At 51.4% G+C, this 20,611-nt stretch overlaps 1 protein-coding gene across 2 annotated transcripts in view; it reads left to right on the top strand.

Moving 5' to 3' along the window:
- The window catches only part of HDLBP (high density lipoprotein binding protein), a 39,766-nt gene that overhangs the window by 11,707 nt on the left and 7,448 nt on the right, over nt 1-20,611 (top strand). The window contains exons 1-22 of one of the 2 annotated variants that reach the window (XM_048077308.2): nt 666-757; nt 4,289-4,356; nt 4,888-5,000; nt 5,969-6,123; nt 6,677-6,892; nt 8,537-8,743; nt 9,227-9,442; nt 10,294-10,500; nt 10,718-10,825; nt 11,346-11,450; nt 11,898-11,976; nt 12,667-12,806; nt 13,114-13,218; nt 13,476-13,589; nt 14,946-15,032; nt 15,196-15,327; nt 16,122-16,340; nt 17,179-17,400; nt 17,623-17,841; nt 18,543-18,681; nt 19,477-19,631; nt 20,265-20,369. In XM_048077308.2, coding sequence (XP_047933265.2) covers nt 4,925-5,000; nt 5,969-6,123; nt 6,677-6,892; nt 8,537-8,743; nt 9,227-9,442; nt 10,294-10,500; nt 10,718-10,825; nt 11,346-11,450; nt 11,898-11,976; nt 12,667-12,806; nt 13,114-13,218; nt 13,476-13,589; nt 14,946-15,032; nt 15,196-15,327; nt 16,122-16,340; nt 17,179-17,400; nt 17,623-17,841; nt 18,543-18,681; nt 19,477-19,631; nt 20,265-20,369 — 3,006 coding nt within the window. In that variant the 5' untranslated portion in view covers nt 666-757; nt 4,289-4,356; nt 4,888-4,924. Of the gene's footprint in view, nt 1-665; nt 758-4,288; nt 4,357-4,887; nt 5,001-5,968; nt 6,124-6,676; nt 6,893-8,536; nt 8,744-9,226; nt 9,443-10,293; nt 10,501-10,717; nt 10,826-11,345; nt 11,451-11,897; nt 11,977-12,666; nt 12,807-13,113; nt 13,219-13,475; nt 13,590-14,945; nt 15,033-15,195; nt 15,328-16,121; nt 16,341-17,178; nt 17,401-17,622; nt 17,842-18,542; nt 18,682-19,476; nt 19,632-20,264; nt 20,370-20,611 lie in introns of those variants that run through there. The other variant, XM_048077307.2, reaches the window with a different exon arrangement.

The following is a 20,611-nucleotide window of genomic DNA, read 5'->3' as shown; positions in this document are numbered from 1 at the left end:
AAAACTCAGACCTCCGTAACGTCCTGGCAACGCTGCTGGTCGCAGGACGTCCTGCGTACACAGAGGACCTACAGTACCCATAGGAACGAGGCAGCGCGTCCCCACAGAGGGCCACTGCTGAGCCAGGTAACGAGGGGGAGTTCAGGGAGCAGGACGAGGGGGTTTCGGCAAGATGCTGCCTTCTGGGCTCTGCGGCGCCCAGCTGCACGGGAGTTAACTGGGCGCAGCCGAGTTAGAGCCGGGGCCGGGGACCCAAGGGAGCGAAAGCCCCGCAACAGCGGCGAGCGCTTCGGGGGCCGCTGGGAGCCGCCGGGCCCCGAGCAGCGTCCCGCTGGGTGCCGGCCCTTTGCTCCCGCTGGCGGGACGCGGGCCCCGGCGCCGTGACGTGGCAGCGGCGGCTCCTGGTGCCGAGCTGGAACTTTTCTCCGCCACCCCCCCCAACTCCCGGGGGTGCTCTCGGGCCGCGCGTTGGGGCCGAGCCCGAATCGTTGTGAGCGGAACGGGGGGCGCGCAGCCCCCAGCGGAGCGCGGCGGCCGCCTGCCCCCGGCTGCGTGCTCCCAGCGCCCGGCCAGGCCCCGTCTCGGCTCCGCTCGGCTCGGCGGTGGCCGGGCGGGAAGGGGGCAAGTCCCGCTGACGTGCGGCCCGGGGATTGGCAGCGGCCCGCCCTATATAGGCCCGGCGGAGGCCGCCGCGCCGCTCTCCCCCCCGAGCGCTCCCGGTCCTTCCAGCAGAGCGGGCGAGCGGGCACCGGCCGGAGTGAGTCGGGGGGAAGCGGGGGGTGAGGGGGGCTTGGTGCCGCCGGGGGGGGGTGCGGGGTGCGGGCCGGCCTCCCTGCCCGCGGGACGGGCCGTGCTGAGCCGGGGCCGGCGTGGCCGGAGTGGGGGGGGGGGGCAGGCAGGCAGCTTTTTGGGGGTGGGTGAGGGGGGAGCGGGGGCTCCGGCCCCGGGGGGTGCGGGCTGGGGCACGGCGGGGCGGCTCCGCGTGAAGTCCCAGCGCCGCGAGCCCCAGCGCCGCGTCCAGCGCCGGGTGAGCCTTGCGAAACGGCGCGGGGTGAATAACCCCGGGGCTGAGCCAGCACCCCCCGAGCCTCTCCTCCCGCTCGGGTCCGTCTCTCTATTTATTTATTTATTTGTTTGTTTCCTCTCTCCCCTTCCGCGAACCCTCGCGGAGGCCGCGTGGCCGCCCCGCTCCCACACAGCGCCGGTCGCTGCTCGGCGGGGAGCCGCGGGCCGGTGCCCCCCCCACATCCCCCCATCCCCGTCCCCCTCCCTCCCTCCCTCCCGTGACAGCGGCCCCGGGCCTGGCCCTTTAAGGGCGCCGCCCCGCCCCCGGTGCCGGCAGTGCTGAGGTGGCGCTGGCGGCGCCGCCCGCCCGGCCCCGGGCCCGCCGCTTCCCCCCGGCCCGGGAGCCGCTGCCCGCCCCCCCCCGGAGGTGCGCGGGTGCCGCCCGGGGGGCCCGGCCTGAGGAGACGGGGCGCGGGGGGGGGGGGCGGGAACCCGGCCCTGAGGACGGGGAGCGGGGCGCGGGGCTGTCGGTGGGGGGCACGGGGGGAGCCCCGGGGGCGGCGGGGCGGCAGGCACGCCGTAACGCCCGGCTCCGAGGCCGGCCGCGTCCGAGGAGGCAGCGGGCGCGTTGCGCGCCCACGTCCGCTGCGTCAGGAAGCCACGCGAAGGGCTCCATCCTGCCACGCAGCAGCCGGCCGGCCACCTGGGGGATCTCGGCCAGCGCTCCCCACAGCGGCGATCTTCCCGTGTCACCGGCCACCGCGAGGTCGGAGCCTGCCGGCACCTGGCAGAGGACGGTGCCTGCCCCGACCGGCTCGGCCCCGCTGGTTTTGGCAAGGCTTAGTTGCGTCCGGTTTTAGTTACTGCGATGAACAGAACGCCGATACGTCTATAAGATACCGCACGGCTCGCCATTACTGTCCACGAGGACTGATCGGATTGGCAGTGTAACCCAAGACTTTGCCTTTTTTTCACTCCATACAAATATTTCCCGTGTGGTTAGGTCTGGCCCTTGCTAGAGGCTATTTTCAGGAAGATTTTGTTCTCCGTATTTCAGCGTGCTGTACACTTCTGAAACTTCTTTTGGCACACAAAGGCAGCGCCACGGACCGTGTACGAAGCAGGCAGCCTAAAACCTGTTGACCCAGTCAGCTGCACGCTCGCGTGACGTAGCTGTAACCTTAGTTTCAAAACCTACAGTGGGAAGACGAGGAGGTGTAGGCTCCAAACGCAGTGCCTGAGCTGCTGCTGTTCGCGTTGTGTTTAAAATACCATTCTGATGGCCGCCTCCAATTTTGGCCAGGGATGAATCCCTGAGGCCTACAGTATACCAGATGTTTGGGGTTACTGGAGATGAATAACATTTGTTCTTAGCTCACTGCATGGGTGACGAAGCAGAAATTCATGTGGGTAAATACTGCCCTTAGTTTTCTTGTTGAATATCTAGCTCTTTTCTGAGGTGTTGACTGCAAGGAAGATCTCTGCAGCTGGCGCGGACACGGTGAAACCAACAGCTGTGCCTGGAGGTTACGGCTCTCGGGCGAGCACTGTATCGGGTGTAGTTTCACTGACTTCTCATCCTTACCCTCCTCTGAGGAGCAGAACCAGGTGGTACTTCCCCAGGAGGCAGAGCTTTAAGCGCATCCATGCCGCGAGCAAGGCTCCAGCCAGACCTTGACAGCTGCTTGTGATGTACGGGGTGCTTCTGGCTCCTGCCCTCAGCCCTGCTTGCGGCTTGCTGTGAGGTGGTGGCATCCTCGATAGCGACGTGGTGGGCTGGAGGAGCCTATGGCTGCTTGAAGGCCTCGCCCAAACAGCCTGCAACGGGCGCAGTGCCACTTCCCTTGGTTCTGTGGCGGCTCCGTCGACACGGTGGTGTAGTCCCCGGTGTAAGCATGGCCAGCAGGGAGAAGTCGAGCTTTTCTCCGAGAGCAGATGACTTGGATGACTAGCTGCCCGTACCCACGTACCAGCCTTGCAGAGCCTCTGCGTGCTGCAGAAGCTGTGCTTCAGGCAGTGTGGCTGACTGGTAGCCGTCACCTCGCAGTAACAGGTCGTTAGAGAATTAATTGTAACATTAGCTCCATTGCTTTGATAGCAGGTGGCAGTGCAATAGGTGGAAATACCCTGTGTGGCCTTCCTTGAAGAGAAGATCAGGTCTGAATGGCCTGGTTGCGTTGCTGCTCTCTTTGCTCTTTCCTCTCCTTCCCTCCTGCCTCTGTTACATCCCCTTACAGTGTCAGCATACAAATGATGTGAGATGCCACATCAGACACTCTGTGGTTTTGGGCGGCTTTTCTGACATGTTGGCAGGCCAGAAATGGTAACCATCAGTTTACCGAAAAGTGCCAGAGCTCACTTCAGAAGCAGCAGCAGTGCAGGGTTTGCACAGGGGAGGGACCTGTAGTGCCATGAGCAGTCGGAGGCGCTGGGGTTTAGGAGACTGCGAACCCAGCAAGAGCACACGTAAGCAGTTGGAGGGTGTGGGGGTGAACTTCCGTACATCTGACAGTGTGCGGTGTCCTGGCTCTTACGTCTTTATATTCCTGAGCACTTCTTTAACAGAGCTGCAGGTCCAGATGCAGGGGATGTAAAGCTCCCACCAACAGCGTCTTTTTTTTCCTGGTCCCATCTTGTGGATGCCTTTAAAGTAATCTGTGTAAATTAGTGCGGGTTTTTTTCCTTCCGACAGACAGAGTTAGGCCTGAAGACAGAGTTCAGTGCCTGGTGTATCGTCTTATTACAGTAAAAAATGGAGAGGTGGACTGGCCAGTAGCTGTGTGTGGATAGCCCTGAGCGTTTGCCTTAGTTTGCGAGGCCGTCGATGTTGATTCACCAAAGCTCCACTAAACTACATTCCTAACTTCTGACTGATGGCAGTGTTGTTGGCAGGTTTTCAGGTTGTTAGTCTCCTCTGACTAGATGTCGATGCTTGCTTGCAACCCTGAAATTTCATGTCTGTCTTGCACATTTGTTACTAATTGACTGTATTTTTGCCTGATGCTGGATGGCTGCTCTTGTAGCTGGTCTGATTGAAGAGCAGCTACCCCAGGCTTCCTGTGGAGAGGTTTAAGCAGGCAGCAGCATTGTCTGTAGCTCTAGTAAAATCTGACAGGTAAAGTATGGTGAGATGTGACTCGGTATGAGAATATTTTGGGTAGGATGTAAGCTTGAAACACAGTACAGTCAGTGCTCTCTTGAAAGTTACAGTAAGGGGGGTGTTGTGTTTTCCTGTTGTCTTGGAGCAGCCACATAAATATTTTTCTTTTCTTTTTCTATAAAGCAAAAGCTGGCAGGCTGACAAACGGGCAGCTTACAGGACGGACTCTCTGGCTACTGACCATTTAGCTGGTAAGTTCCTATTTTGGGAGTGCCAAAGATCTTGCTGTTGCTAAGCACGCTTATCAGAGTGGCTTTCTGAGTGTACCCCTAAATCAGCAGCAGTTCAGACACTTAAATAAGTCATCTTTAGGAAGAGGTAGAATCCTGAGCCTGTTTCATTTTCTCTGCAGGATTAAACAGTGGTCTTGGACTGACTATCCAGACCTTCGGATACTCTTTTAAAAACCGCACACCTTTAATAATAGATAGATTAATTAGAGTATCCTTTAACAACTTCTGTTGTCCCCCTTTCCAGTGACCTTCTTAGGTTGCACATCCTCTCTCTTCTTAATGAGGAGCTCTGGTTTTGGTGTCCGCTGTGCTGTGAGCTCCCCTCTGGTCCAGTAAGAGAACTGGGCAGCTGTGACTGGCACTGCAGGTGCCTTGTAGCGTCTGGCTGACCGGAAGAGCATTTAGTAACACGTGCTTTGTCTTGGTGGGGTAATTTTTGTGCATCTCAAATGGGGTCGGTAGTAGTGCTGCCTCCTCCATCTCTTCCAGTGGCATACCCGGATTGTGTGTGGGTGGGAAGTCGACAATGAGCTCCGTGGCAGTTTTGACCCAGGAGAGCTTCGCTGAACACCGCAGCGGCCTGGCTCAGCAGCAGGTGAAAGGTGAGAAAACAGCTGAGTTCCCATGATGTGCCTTTAAACACAAACAAGGTTCCTTGCTGTTACCCAAGCTCACTCCAGGCATCCAGTTCACCACAAGTGTGCAGAAATTGCATTCTTCATTCCTAGATTGGTGGCTCACCACGTACTCTGGCTTTCCACCAACGGCAGCACAGAGGTGATGCCGCACGGTGCAGAGCCAGGAGGAAGCAAGCCTCAGATCTCCACAGAGCTCTGACTGGCAATTCCGTCAGCCATGGGAGAGCATACATGCAACAGCGGGGCATTGGGCTGCAGGGGAGCCTCATGGGATCAGCGTGTTAGACTCGGTCGTTTTCTTCCTTTGCTCATCCAGGTTCTGGGGGGGACGTCAGTGTAACTGTGCTGACTGGCTCACTGGTGCGTTTCTGCACCCATCCTCCAGCTGCCAGCTGGCCCACTTGGCACAGTCCAGCGCACAACCGAGTGGAGCATAAGGTCCCCATCCAGGCTTTCCCTGCAATCTGCTTCTAACTATAGTGCTTCTCCCTGCCTTCCTTCTGGTGTACGTTTGTCTTATCCCCTTCAGACTTGCAGCCTTGCTCTGTTCCTTTCAGTTCTTCCTGCTCAGCTTGTTATCCCTTCATTAGCTCCTCTTTACAAAAGTTGCAGAAATGTGCTGTTTGCTGCCACCGTTTGCTTGCACATTTCACTTTCTGCATCCAAAGTGTCTGCTCAGACAAGGCTGATTGGTCATGGCATCTGCTGCGGTCTGCACTGTACTGAGGTCAGTTGTGCTCCAGAGTTGGCTGCTCCACAAACACAACCCTAATAGGATTAATAGTAGTGCACACGTCCTTTGCTCTCCCTTCATAGGGAACACACATAGTGTTCATTGGGAACACGTAACCTGAACACACTTGCACCCCCTGTGATGAACAGGGGCATTTCTGCCTGGAGAGCATCTCTTCACCCTGTTTGTTTCCCCTCAGTTACAGCTTTAAACTCTGAAGAAGAGAATGATCCTCCAACCTACAAGGAAGCCTTTCCTCCGCTCCCTGAGAAAGCACCATGTTTGGAAGCTGCCCAGGAACCTGCTGGGCCCTGGAGCAAAATCCGACCGATAAAGGCTTCTGTCATCACTCAGGTTGGTGGGAGCAGGTGCCCTATTCCCCCTGGCCCAGCCTTCCTCCAAAAAGTAGGTGAAGTGAAGCTCGCTTTCCCCAGAGTGTGAAATCCTTCGTGTGGCAGATTGGCAGGCTCTTTGCTCTACGTTCTCCCAGGCTGCGAGGAGGACTGCAGCTGAGACCTAAGACCACTCTGAGGGGGGAAGGATGTGTTGGAAAACTATTCAGAGAAAGCTCTCAGTCCCTGTTGCACAAATAGCTGCTAGAGCGGGCCTGAAGGGAGGATTGTAGAATTCAAGCCACAAGCACTAATGTGTTAAAATATTCCCACCGTAGCTTAGCACTCCTGCCTGCCATACTTCAGGAAGACCCCTGGTGTGGGACAGTCTGCCGGCTGAAGTGCTCTTGCACTTTCCCTGCCTGCAGCTGGTGTCTCCACTGGAAGGGCTGAGGGGTTGCACGAACCTGGGAATTTACTATGTCAGTGGAGTCCAGTACGGCAATGGAGGGAGGCACTGGCAATCAAAAGCGTACTGACTGCTTGCTGTGCCCATCTGTCCTGTGGCTGAGCAGGTGTTTCATGTGCCACTGGAGGAGAGGAAATACAAGGACATGAATCAGTTTGGAGAAGGCGAGCAGGCCAAGATCTGCCTTGACATCATGCAGAAGACAGGAGCTCACCTGGAGCTGTCTCTCGCAAAGGACCAAGGCCTTTCCATCATGGTCTCTGGCAAGTTGGAAGCAGTCATGAAGGCTCGGAAGGAGATTGTCGCTCGGCTGCAGACTCAGGTGAGGGCATCTAACTGTTTCACACTTCATCTTTGCTCTTCCCCAAGACTCGCAAATGTTTTGAGACCCCTGGGCGTGTGTGCTTATAAGCCAAAGAAGTGTTATTAGATGAGTAATTTAGCTTTGCTGTATATTTTCAAAGCATACAATTGGCAATTTGGAATGGAGATGAGGCTTAAAATAGGGTTCAAAGCTAATTACAGGCCATGCTGTTGCATGGAGGGTGGAGTCTGCAATCTCAGAACACTTGAACTGCAGACAGTGACTTTATGCTGAGGTGCTGGTGCTGGAGGGGGAGCAGGCCCTTCACACGAAGCTAGCAGCATGGGAGAATGGGACTGTACCTTCTCTGTAGTCCTTCAGAGGAGAACGTGGAGAGATGAGAGAATGACAGGTAGAGAAGAGGGAAGTCCTGCCAGAAGCTGAAAGCTTCAGATCAGGGTTCTGCATTGAGTAACTCAAGCCACACTGGTAAGGAGCCACAGCCCCGTTGTTTCAATTGCTTCTCCTTTCAGTCCTTTAGGTTTTGATTCGTAACCTTCACATTTTTGAGTTCATAGTTAGGGTGGTAGTTCTTGTTAAGCTGTATCACAGCCAGGTCTTGTAGTGTGCATTGAAGTGTAATGTCAAAGGTAGTTAATGCTGCGTTTTGCTTCAGTGCTATTCAAATCATGTGTCATACCCTACCAGAGGGAAGAGAAAGGGACAAACCCTAAATAAGGTCCATTTCAAAAATTAATTCAGGTTGTGCTGAAATACACGACCACAAATACACGACCAACTGTCCCCGAACGTACCTCCTACTGCCCTGGCCCCAGACAAAGGTGTGTCTGCATTCCCAGCTCTCCTAGGTTTGGCTGACTTCATTATAGGGACACAGAGTTGAAGACCAAATGATCTTTTTTATTTTTTTCCAGTGTAGGTTGAATGTTAAGTGCCTAATTGCTGTTAGTAGTTAAATATTTACAGGTATTGAGAGCATGGTAGCAGTGATAAGCTAGCATGTTGATAAAAACTCAGTGAGAAGGGAAGAAGTCAGAAATCACTATTATAAAACAGCCCTTTGAAGGTAAATTGAGGGAATCTCTCGGGACCCCTTTTCTGTGAGGGTTCTTCTACATGTAGTCCTGGGAGCAGCGTTAGATTGGAGACACCAGTGAGTAGCAGTAAGCATCTCATAGCTGTCTGCCTGCTCAAATAGGTTTGTGGTGTTGAATTTCTGTTTCCTAGGAGTCAGACCGTGTGTCCTGTTCTCTGTAGCTTTAGCAGCAGTCAGAGTTCAGATAAACGCCACCCTTGAGCCATCGTCTCAGTTGTTGTCTGGTACTGCTTCTGCTTGTCATGCTGAAAGACAGGCACCTCCTCATCTGTGCCTGAAGGCCTTTGCAAACTCTGAGTATCACTTCTGTAGAAACTGAAGGGTTTTGAATGAAAGGTGGGATTTAGACTCCTGGTGTACAGGTATTGTAGATCAACTGTTCTGGTGCAGTATCGTTCCTTAGACAGAACGTGCTGGGAAGGCATTGTGTTTGCTCCTTAGTGGTACTGCTGAGCAGCATCTAACTTGCTTTCCTTGGCTCTGCTTCTGTGGATCTACTGCAGTAGGCAAGGATTCTCACAGATGCTTGGTTCCTGTGTTTTCAGGCTTCAGCAACAGTTGCCATCCCCAAGGAGCACCACCGCTTTGTCATTGGAAAGAACGGCGAGAAGCTGCAGGACCTGGAGCTCAAAACTGCAACTAAAATCCAGATCCCCCGCCCGGATGACCCCAGCAACCAGATCAAGATCACCGGCACTAAAGAAGGGATTGAGAAAGCCCGACATGAGATCCTGCTTATCTCTGCTGAGCAGGTACCTCAGTGCTGTAATCTTACTCATGGTATTAGCTAGAGCGCCATTTTGCTTCTCCACTGAATATTAGATATTTGTAGCCACTCTGGCCACGCTCAGTGGCTAGTATTAGTCTGAGCGGAGATGTGTACTGTGCTGCTGACTGTATGAGCACCTGTGTTGGGTTCTGCAACTTCTGGTTCTCCGTTTTGACCATCTCTGAATTCCAGTAAGTTTGGTTCATATTTGAAATGGACCATCATAAGGTACCAGCTGAGATAAGGCAAGATGTTACAGAAGTGAATATCATAAAACGTCTGTAGCAACAGCAGGATTTGTAGATTGAAGGGGGTGGATGGAGATCTACAAGCCTGCAGACTGGAAAGGGTGCCTGGGCCCGAGTGTCAGGTAGGGTAGCACTGGGAACTTAGCTTGTGCTGGTGTCTGGCAGAGACTGTATTACGGAGGGCAGTTCCCACAGAGGTCTGTTCTGGGCTCCTGTAGGATAAGCGCGCCGTGGAGCGGCTGGATGTGGAGAAGGTATACCACCCCTTCATCGCTGGCCCTTACAACAAGCTGGTGAGCGAACTCATGCAGGACACAGGGACGCGCATCAACATTCCTCCACCCAGTGTCAACAAGACAGAGATAGTCTTCACCGGAGAAAAGGAGCAGTTAGCCCAGGCTGTCGCTCGTGTTAAGAAGATCTATGAGGAGAAGGTATGGATGGTCTGTAAAAGATCCCCAGCTTCCCCCCACCTGTTTCTAGTCCCTCTTCCCTTCTTGTTCTTCTTGTGCATCTCTCCATCACATCCTCCTCGTGTCAGCTTTGGCTCCGCAGCCCTTGCAGCCCTGGGTCTTACTCAGCAGAGTGGGACTTGGGCTGATGCTACCAGGGAGGTGACAGACGTCCCGCTTTTCTGTGTCATGGGGGGAATCAGCAGACCACAAAGAGCTCCCCTGGCTCTTGTTCACACAGGTGCTACTAAGGAGCGAAGTGTGAAGTCTCCAGTGGTGGCCACCTCACATCATCAAAGTTGTTACATAAGTACAAGTTGCTGAAGAGTGAATTTCACTCCAGTTTATTTTCCACAGCCAGCATCATTGTGAATATCCTTCTTGTGGGTTGTCGAGCTGTTTTTCCTCATGGTTAGGTCTGTATTCGTACCAGTCTGGATTTCAGCAGAGATAATCAGCTTGTGGCCAACTAGCCTACATGGTGTTGCGTTACAGTACTGCCTGGGGGACAGCTAGGTGTTGAGCCCTGTTGTGCAAGACTCTGTGTGTGTGCGTGCGTGCGTGCAAGACTCTGTGTGTGTGTGCCTGCGGTCTCCTCCATGTAGTGTCCCAGGGAGTTTGCCACAGAGTACCAGTCAGCTGTGAATCTGTGAGCGCAAAGCCTTCTGTGGGCAAGGGCCCAAAGGGTGCTGGGGTACTGCAGAACCAGTGCGCTTGCCTTTGCTTTGCTCTTTCCTGGGTGCAGAGTTTCACTGCATCTGTTGCCTCTTCCTTTCACTCTTGTCCTTCCCCGGCCCCCTGTGATTGATGCCCCAGTGCCTCTGCCCCCACAGAAAAAGAAGACTACTACCATTGCCGTGGAGGTGAAGAAGTCCCAGCACAAGTATGTCATCGGCCCCAAGGGGAATTCCCTGCAGGAGATCTTGGAGAAAACTGGAGTCTCTGTCGAGATCCCACCCACTGACAGTAGCTCGGAGACGGTGATACTGCGAGGCGAGCCCGAAAAGCTTGGGCAGGCATTGACTGAAGTCTATGCAAAGGTACTGACGGGATGGACTAGGCCTTCTCAGAAAGTCTCATAAAGATGTATCTGGGAGCGCTGACAGGCGGAGTGGGAATGGTCTTGGTTGGGCTGTTAGAGATGCTGCTTACATTAAGTCAGTACTGAGGGTGCAACATAGAAATCGGACCTGAATTTTTGTGAAGATCTCTTCCAGTCTGTCCATCAAACAGCTGCTCTGATTTTCTGTCTTTCAGGCCAACAGTTTTACCGTCTCCTCGGTCTCTGCCCCCTCTTGGCTTCATCGTTTCATTATTGGAAAGAAAGGACAAAACCTGGCCAAAATAACTCAGCAGATGCCAAAGGTATACCTCAGCTGTAGAATGTGGTTTAGTCCAGATCACTATTTGTAGAAGAGAAGAATGTATTCTAGTGTGGGTGAAACAAGGGAGGAAATGACGCAGATTTTAATATTAAAGGGAGCCTCTCTTTTACTGCGACAAACACTACTCATCATAAGTTACTCTTCTGGCTTGAGCCCTCCAAAGGAAGCTTTATATGGTACTAGTTGATATAGTAACATACCTGGAAATGCTGAATTAAACTCGGCTTCTCACTTTGAGTTAGTATCTAGAGAAAGGTTAGGCAAGTAACTTCTTCAAAGCCCTGGCAGATAGTAAGGACAGCGCCAAAGCCCTAGGCTGTAGACACTATGACATGGCCAAAATTGTAAGTTAACCGTCTTCTGAAAGCAGGAGAATAATGGGTGTGCTTTGTGGGAAGGAAAACGTCTCTTAGTGGCAGAGGTGTTGTAGGCCTGATGAACAGCATTGACCTGTCTTGCATCTTGGAAAATTGTTACTGAATCGATTGCTTCGTCTCAAGGTTCACATCGAATTCACAGAAGGAGAGGATAAAATCACTTTGGAAGGACCTACAGAAGATGTGAATGTGGCTCAGGAACAGATTGAAGTCATGGTCAAGGATCTGGTAAGTTGGTGTTACTAGTTCCAGTACCTAAGAAGGGGCAGAGATGATGAGTTAGGTATCACGTCTGTATCGCATCCCTATCTTGCCATGCTTAACAGAACTTGCAGGAGGCAAGTTGTGTAGCAGATGAACAAAGCACTTGGTTGCAAAACTCACCTTTGGCATTCTTAAAAAATCAGCATCAGGTCTTAAATCTTTTGATGCAGAGAAGGAAGAATTGTCGTTCAGTTGTAACTAGGGAGGTGTGTAAGTTCTTGTAAGTGCTTCACAAGCATGGTGCTCTCAGCTCAAAGCAGAGAAGTGTTTCCATTCCACTTAGGAGCAGGAGGAGTGCTTATAGCTGACTACTGGAGAGTTAGTGCCCATGCTGGCATCAGGCGGTTACTTAGGGCACAAGAGGGGAGAACGATTGGCCTATCCTACCTAGCCCTGTACAATTCTTTGCAGATCAACCGGATGGATTATGCAGAAATCAACGTTGACCACAAATTCCACCGACACCTCATTGGCAAGAATGGAGCTAACAGTAAGTGGCGTGCCTTTCTAATCTTTGCCACGCTCGGACTCTCCATGTTCAGTAGGTAGTGTCCTGGGCTCTGTAGTTCATCTAGCGTGGTGTCTCCATCACGTTTCGTCTGCTCTTCTAGGGTGGTAATGGCACAAGGCGATAAATAGACACAAGGAGATAAATAAGCAGTAAGTGCTTGGGGTGGCTTTAATGTATGAAAGCATCTTGACATATTGAACAGTGGTGGGATGACTTTGCTAGGTTCTGGAGGAAATCTTATCTTGGTTGGAGAATTAAATTTAACTTTTTTTCAAGTTACTGTGTGTGAATTACACTTTAGCAGCTGATAGGGGGTGGTGGAAATATACCAATGAGTTTCTCCCCATTAAAGAATTCAGGATGAGAAATGAATGATCACCTTCTGATGTAAACATGGCGCTGTCTGCGGAGGAAAGAGATGCCTCACTCTAGTGAGCGAGCATTTTGCTCTCTGGATGCCACAGCATTTACTCGTGCAGTTCTTGTGTGGCACAGATCTGCTCTTGTAGGACTCCAGAGTGAAGAGGCACTTGCCTCTGTTTCAACCCCACCCCAGTGGCCTCTTTTCAGAGGTTTACTTTTTAAACAGCTTCTAAGCATTGATAATCAAGATGCCTTGTTGCAAGTCTTGGCCTAGCAGGCTGTGTCACCACCATCCTTGCCTTGAAGTTAACAGGATTAAGGACCTCTACAAGGTGTCTGTACGCATTCCACCGGACAATGAGAAGAGCAACCTGATCAGAATTGAAGGAGACCCACAGGGGGTCCAACAGGCCAAGAAAGAGCTGCTGGAACTCGCTTCCCGTATGGTGAGCAGGATGTGATGCTTGGGAGGCCACAGGGTTTTGGGCTGTTACGTTCATAACATAACTTCTGGTGCAAACGTGTGCCCTTTGCCTGCTGAGCACTTGGATCTGATGATCTGAAGTGCAAGTTGCTGCTCACAGATGTTTTTCTATTCCCTTGCATATTCCTTCTCTGTCAATGTAGAGTGAATCCTCTCTAGAGGAGAAAAAAGGGACACTGCTGACAGGTAAACTGTCAGGCAGCAAGCTGGTAAATAAAAGTATATGGCTCTCCTGCTGAACACTCAACTGTAATCTGTATTACCATCAGGAAAATGAACGCACCAAGGACCTAATCATTGAGCAGAAATTCCACCGGACCATCATTGGGCAGAAGGGCGAGCGGATCCGGGAAATCCGGGAGAAATTCCCAGAGGTAAGGCTTTCAGGGAGATGAGGAATCCAGAGGGAATGTTTTTTACTTGTGTACTAGTCTTGTTGTTGCTGAAATCATAAATGTAGCGACCCTCTAATACGAATAAGAAGATACTTCTCTTGGCCAGAGGCTGCTAACGTGGCTACCCTTTTCTGAATGGGACAAAGGATGTATAGGATTTCCCTGAGCTTTGCATGTGTCTGACATAGCAGTTCCTGCATTTGTTTGAGTTTACTATCAATAATTACCCCTTGCAGGTTATCATCAACTTCCCAGACCCAGCGCACAAGAGCGACATTGTCCAACTTAGAGGTCCCAAGAACGAGGTGGAGAAGTGCACCAAGTACATGCAAAAGATGGTGGCAGACCTGGTAAGGGGGAGTTCTGTCTGTTCTCTCCTACACATCTGGGTAGCCCAGGAAAAAAGTACAGGTGTACTGTCACTGTACTTGGTTGGGACTGAAACACTTCAAGATGATGGAGCTCTGGATAAATCTCTGGCTAGATGCAGGCAGGAGGGTAATATCTGTTATTTAAAGGCTATATTTGAAGGCACTTCACAGAATCACAGTATCATCTACGTTGGAAGAGACCTCCAAGATCACCTAGTCCAACCTCTGACCTAACACTAACAAGTCCTCCACTAAACTGTATCACTAAGCTCTAAATCTAGACGTCTTTTAAAGACCTCCAGGGATGGTGACTCGACCACTTCCCTGGGCAGCCCATTCCAATGCCTAACAACCCTTTCCATAAAGAAGTTCTTCCTAACATCCAACCTAAACCTCCCCTGGCGCAACTTGAGCCCATTCCCCCTTGTCCTGTCACCAGGCACGTGGGAGAATAGACCAACCCCCACCTCGCTACAGCCTCCTTTAAGGTACCTGTAGAGTGCAATAAGGTCGCCCCTGAGCCTCCTCTTCTCCAGGCTGAACAACCCCAGCTCCCTCAGCCGCTCCTCGTAAGACTTGTTCTCCAGACCCCTCACCATCTTCGTTGCCCTTCTCTGGACTCGCTCAAGCACCTCCATGTCCTTCTTGTAGCGAGGGGCCCAAAACTGAACACAGTACTCAAGGTGCGACCTCACCAGAGCCGAGTACAGGGGGACAATCACTTCCCTAGCCCTGCTGGCCACACTGTTTCTTATGCAAGCCAGGATGCTGTTGGCCTTCTGGGCCACCTGAGCACACTGCTGGCTCATATTCAGCCGACTATCAACCAATACTCCCAGGTCCTTCTCTGCCAGGCAGCTTTCCAACCACTCATCTCCCAGCCTGTAGCGCTGCTTGGGGTTGTTGTGCCCCAGGTGCAGGACCCGGCACTTGGCCTTGTTGAACCTCATACAGTTGGCCTCAGCCCATCGGCCCAGCCTATCCAGATCCTCCTGCAGAGCCTTCCTACCCTTGAGCAGATCGACACACGCACCTAACTTGGTGTCGTCTGCAAACTTTCTGAGGGTGCACTCAAGCCCCTCATCCAGTTCATTGATAAAGATATTGAAGAGAACTGGCCCCAGCACTGAGCCCTGGGGGACTCCACTAGTGACGGGCCTCCAACTGGATTTAATTCCATTCACTACGACTCTTCCTTTTGCTTATTCTTGCAGTTCTTGTATAGAGAACTTCCGTGGGTCTAAACCTGTTGACAAAGTTCACATTTTTCAAGTTCCTGGCATGGGGCTTGCTGTGACAGCGTAATGTTCAATTCTCCCTTCTTTTCTCCTGTAGGTTGAAAACAGCTTTTCGATTTCTGTCCCCATCTTCAAGCAATTCCACAAGAACATCATAGGGAAAGGAGGTGCCAACATCAAGAAGGTGATATAACTTTCCTGTCTCTGGTGCTCAGTATGATCACTGCCTGCTGCTAAATCCCACTTGCTGTTCTTTCCTGCTTCTTGATGATGTGAAATGTAACCTCCAAGTGCTTTCTTCTGACGTGGGACACCTCTGAAATGATTTTTTTTTTTTTTTGTGGCAGATCCGTGAAGAAAGCAACACCAAAATCGATCTCCCAGCAGAGAACAGCAACTCGGAGACAATTGTTATCACAGGAAAGAGAGCGAACTGTGAAGCTGCTCGCCACAGAATTCTTGCCATCCAAAAGGAGCTGGTAAGTGAAGTGACTGACCTGGTGCAGATAAGGGACTTGAAAATGTTGCTAGAACGCGTAAGTTCAGAAGAAATGGTTGTAGTGGGGGAGGGCAGGGAGGAGACAGCAGTGCGTGTCAGTCTGTTCTTGAATCTAAAACCTAAGATCTTAGCAAAATTTGCCAGTAGCTCAGAGCCCTGATTTATGCCTGTGGTATCTGTCACTTCTTCCAGGGAAGTCTCTTTTTATAGCTTATCAGGATGCAAGTAGGGCTGTCCCTCTGAAGTGTCACTTGTGAACTAGGGAAGGCTGTGCTTTAGCTGAGATCAAGCAAACTAAAAATACCACGTGCTCAGTGTTAATGAGGACAACTCTCATCATCGTGAACAAAGCAAGGAACTGAGCTAAGATGAAAGTCTGTCACTGGGAGGCTGGTCTCCCAGTGCTGACTCCCCACAATACCTTGCAAGTTACAAGAGAGCAAACTTGTGCTACCTGACAGGAGCTGGTTGCACCTCCAAATGGAGGGCTTGATGTAGGTCTGCTATCTCCTCATCAGAGACTGAATTTGCATTCATGGTATTTGCTCTCAGGACGTAATTCATCTAAAATTGACTGTGCTGTGGGATGATGCTGATGAGCCTGCCTGTGGCTGTTCATGTATCAGGGGCAGCCAGTTTCAAACCTCTGTGGTCAGGCATTTCTTACACGTAGCTTCATAAAGATCGTAGTAATGTGGGAGTTGGAAGGTAAGCAGGGTAGGCACAAACACGTTTTTGCAGCTTAATTAACAGCTTGCTACTGTCCTTTCTTAGGCCAACATCACTGAGGTGGAGGTCTCTATTCCTTCCAAACTGCACAATTCCCTCATTGGCGCCAAAGGCCGCTTCATCCGCTCCATCATGGAGGAGTGTGGTGGAGTCCACATCCACTTTCCCACCGAGGGCTCTGGCAGTGACACCGTGACCATCAGGGGCCCAGCACAGGATGTAGAGAAAGCCAAGAAACAGCTGTTGCACCTGGCAGAAGAGAAGGTGAGCCCTGTTGTAAGGGAAGGAGCAGATTGGTTTGGCCAGCTGTTTCTCTTTCAGGGTTCAAATGATCCCCTCAGCCTGCTGAGAAGCTTCTGGCATAAGACAACTTAATCCTCCTCCGAGGGATTTGAGTACACTTGGGATGATTGAAAGAAAACTACACTTTTGTCCTTGTGACAATGAGTTCTTCCCCCATGGGCAGAAGAACTGGCAGAAATGTTTCTCTTCCAAGGCTGGGGACATACTCAGAGGGCTAAGGCTCCCTACTGCTGTGGTTTGAATGCTGTTGGATAGCCACACCTCTCTGAAACAGCTGCCTCTGAATATCTCCTTTCCTTTTTTTCCTCGTCTCTGAATTCCAGCTCCAGTTCTTATATTTCTCTGTATATAATTGGGTTTGGGAGCCTTTGGTTACAAGGCATTGCTCTTGAGTTGGAATCACTTGACTGGTCATTTTAACAGCAAGAAAAATCCCTTTTTAATGCTAACATGTGAGCACATTCCCCTGGTTGGTTGGTTCCATCTGCTGCCTGGCTTACAGCAGTCAGACAGCCAATGATTTTGCTGCCCAGCGTGAGTCCCAGACTCTTCTCCCCAGGAAGTCTTTTGTGCTCATATTCTCCCCAGTTGTGCTGAGTGAAGAGAGAGCTCTTCAGCACTGAGAACATCTTTCATGTAGTGTTTTTTCTTCAAACCTTTTTGATTGAGACAGCAAGCTACATCTACCTTCCTCATGCAACACTGTGTGTGTGCAGTTACACAGCTGCATGTCTGCTGTTGATGCAGATGTGTATTTGCTGCATATTGACATGTTCCGTGTGGATCTGCCTCCTTACAGCAAACAAAGAGTTACACTGTGGACCTCCGTGCAAAGCCAGAGTACCACAAATTCCTTATCGGTAAAGGCGGTGGCAACATCCGTAAGGTGCGTGACAACACTGGGGCCCGCATCATCTTCCCAACCTCTGAGGACAAAGATCAGGAGCTGATTACTATCATGGGAACTGAGGAAGCTGTCAAAGAGGCGCAGAAGGAGTTGGAGGCCCTCATCAAGAACCTGGTAAGAACTGCTACTTTCCTACCTGTCACTGCAGCAAGACGTAATGAGTTAGTGTGGAGGACCTGTTTGTCCTAGAACCATGAGCGTGGGGGGAGCTCAGGAAGATCCTTTTCACTGTTGCTTGTTGGAGTGAGGTTGTAAACTGTTTTCTGTTGAGTGCAGCAAATGGGTGATGATGGCCAGGAAGGGCAGGGCTGACTGGCTGCTGTCATCTGTTGGCAGGATAACGTGGTTGAAGACTCCATGGTGGTTGACCCCAAGCACCACCGCCACTTCGTCATCCGGAGGGGGCAAGTTCTGCGTGAGATCGCTGATGAGTACGGTGGTGTGATGGTCAGCTTCCCACGCTCTGGCACCCAGAGCGACAAAGTCACCCTCAAGGGAGCCAAGGACTGCGTGGAGGCAGCCAAGAAACGCATCCAGGAGATCATCGAGGACCTGGTAAGTCCCAGGAAAGCTGTTTTTTCCATACTTTGTTGCTTCAGCTGTACCCTTCTTGAACCTGTTGTACAGCCAAGCTTTATGTGAACAAGTCCTACAACAGATTTGGGATTTAAAGCTTTGCTGTCAACATAGGGATTGCAGACTTTAGATCCCAGCATGGGGAAGGGCTGCTGGCTCCAAAATGGCAATGCTGTTTCAAGTAATTGCCTCCTTTGACCTTCCTCTTGTTTTTGGGGAGAGCTTTGTTTGGGGTACCTTTAGACATGAAAAATCTGTAGCCCGCTTGTGCTTCTCCATGCCTGGTCTTGGGTAGGGGCTGCTCCCTGGGGTTTCTTGTCCTGTTAGTACTGCGTTTTGGAAACAACCATCAGTCAGACCTCTGCTCTTCCTTTCCTTCCTTCATTATCTTTTTCCTTTCTCTTACTACTTCCTCCCCTTCAGAGTCATAGCAAGCTTGAGCCTTTGGTCTCTGAAGCCTTTAATATCACGGGCTGGAGGCAGCCTTCATTAAAATAGCTCAGGATAACTTCTCTGAGAGAGGGAAAGATTCTGGGAAACTTTCAGTTCTTTCCATGACAGCAGCTGTTACCTTTCCCAACACCTCACTGTGTCCATTATGGATTTCACCACACGCAAGCATCTTGTTTGCTGCAGTGAAAGAGGCTGCGTCGCAATAGAGCAACTCTGCTTTCTCACAGGAAGCTCAAGTGACAATCGAATGCACCATCCCACAAAAGTTCCACCGCTCCATTATGGGCCCCAAAGGATCCCGGATCCAGCAGATCACCCGGGACTATGGTGTCCAGATCAAATTCCCTGACAGGGAGGAGAACCCAGGTATACCCATGGATGCATGTTCACATGGCAGTTGGGGTGATCAGATGTGTAGTCTACACTTGATCAGTGGAGAAGCTCTGCTTAAAATCTGTGGAGAAGTGACCCCAGGTGTTCCCTGCAGCGTCCTTGGATCTGGGCTCGGAATCAACCGTGTCCTCTTGGGAAGAGGGGCCACTTTTAGGGGGTAAAAATGCAAACCTGTGAGTTCTGAATATGTTCTCACCACAGAGTGCAGGGAGCACGAGGACCTGTCCTAGCCAAAAGCAGATCCTGCTGCTGCTCTCTTGCTCTGCAGGCTTGTCAAGGTTTCTCGGAGTTCCCGTGATCTCATTGTTGGCTGTACTGAATTCAGCACAGCTGGGGCCTGCTGGCCTGGGGCCTGCTCTGCCTATTTTTGTAGAGTAGTCTGGTCTACCACCAGCCGTCCCGCTGTAACATCCAGCGCCGTGCTAGTGAAATTCCCTGTTGCTGAAGGAACTGCCAGCCTTATTGCCTCTGCTGTCGTAGGAGCACAGCCTCTACTTCCAGAGTACAACTGCAGGTCCTCCCCACGCGGGCAAAGGCAATATGAGTGCTGTGCAGAGAGGCGTGGAGGAGACCTTCTCAGTGGATGTTCTTGTTCTGCTCAGTCTAGGCTAAGCCATGGCAAGCTGACTGTGTCAGGAGTAACCTCTTCCATCGCAGGCTGTAGTGTCTGGCATCTCGTGACCAGGCTGAGCCTGAGAATCTGGAGGGGGAGATGCTGAGCAAGGAAGGGGCTCTGTCTATTTAACGTGAGGCTTTCCATGTTTTCAGCCCCTGTCGCAGAGCCAGCTGTGCAAGAGAATGGCGAGGAGGGTGGGGAAGGCAAGGATGGGAAGGATGGAGACCCCAGCTCTCCAAAGAAGTGTGATATCATCATCATCGCTGGCCGCAGGGAGAAGTGTGAGGCAGCAAAGGAGGCGCTGCAGGTACGTGGCTTCCAAACCCTTTAACCTTATAATGTAGTCACGTCCTGATGCAAGAAGCTCGCTGCATGCTTTAGTGATGGTAATAAAAACTGTTCAGTCAAGGTTGCTATCCAGGTGGTCACTGACACTAACCGTGGAGAAGGTCTGTGTTGCTCAAAGGAAGTTCTCCAATTGCTCTGTAATTTAGCCAGGTGGCTTGAATCACTGCGCCTGACCTAGCAATTGCTACAGCTGCAAGCAGCCCCAAGTCACTTGCCAGAAAAGCATGACATCCTTTTTTATGAAGCAGGGCTGGGATGAGATACAGCGTGATTTAGGCTGAATCATTCCAGCTTCAGCAGACCTTGCCATGCTTCTCCTCTAGTGATGTCATCCAAGTTTCTGCTAGGTGGAAGCCAAGGATATGAGAACAGCCTCTGACGCCAGAGGGGGTTTTTAGATGGCTTGTTTGGAAAAAAACATACAGCACCCCACAGGTCATCTTGGTGTTTGCAGCTGCTCTCTCCTGCAGAGTTTGTACCCTGACAAGGGAACGTACCTCACTCCAGCAACGCATTCTTTTGAGCAAGTGTAGGGCAAACTAAAAGAAAGGAGAAGTCTTTCAACTGGCAAACTCTGTTCCCATCCCTCTAGGCTCTGGTTCCTGTCACCATTGAAGTGGAAGTTCCCTTTGATCTTCACCGTTATATCATTGGCCAGAAAGGAAGTGGGATCCGTAAAATGATGGACGAGTTTGAAGTAAGTCGTTGCCCTTCCTCCCTAATCCCACGTACCGGAGAATCTGTAAATGACCGCATTTATGGTGTTGGCAATCAGTTGTGACTTACTCAGGACCATCTTGGCTTCACTATAGAATACAGGCTCTATAATAAGAAAGTGAGACCTGTGTAATGAACTCCTTGGCTCTGGGGCTTGCTAGGTTTCACAATGAAGCTGTATGATGGGAATTGGTGTCGTGAGTGTTGTAGGACTTGTTGGGG

This window comes from Anser cygnoides, chromosome 9 (genome assembly GCF_040182565.1).
Source record: "Anser cygnoides isolate HZ-2024a breed goose chromosome 9, Taihu_goose_T2T_genome, whole genome shotgun sequence".
Classification (NCBI taxonomy): domain Eukaryota; kingdom Metazoa; phylum Chordata; class Aves; order Anseriformes; family Anatidae; genus Anser; species Anser cygnoides.
This window is presented reverse-complemented; position numbering and strand designations above follow the sequence as displayed.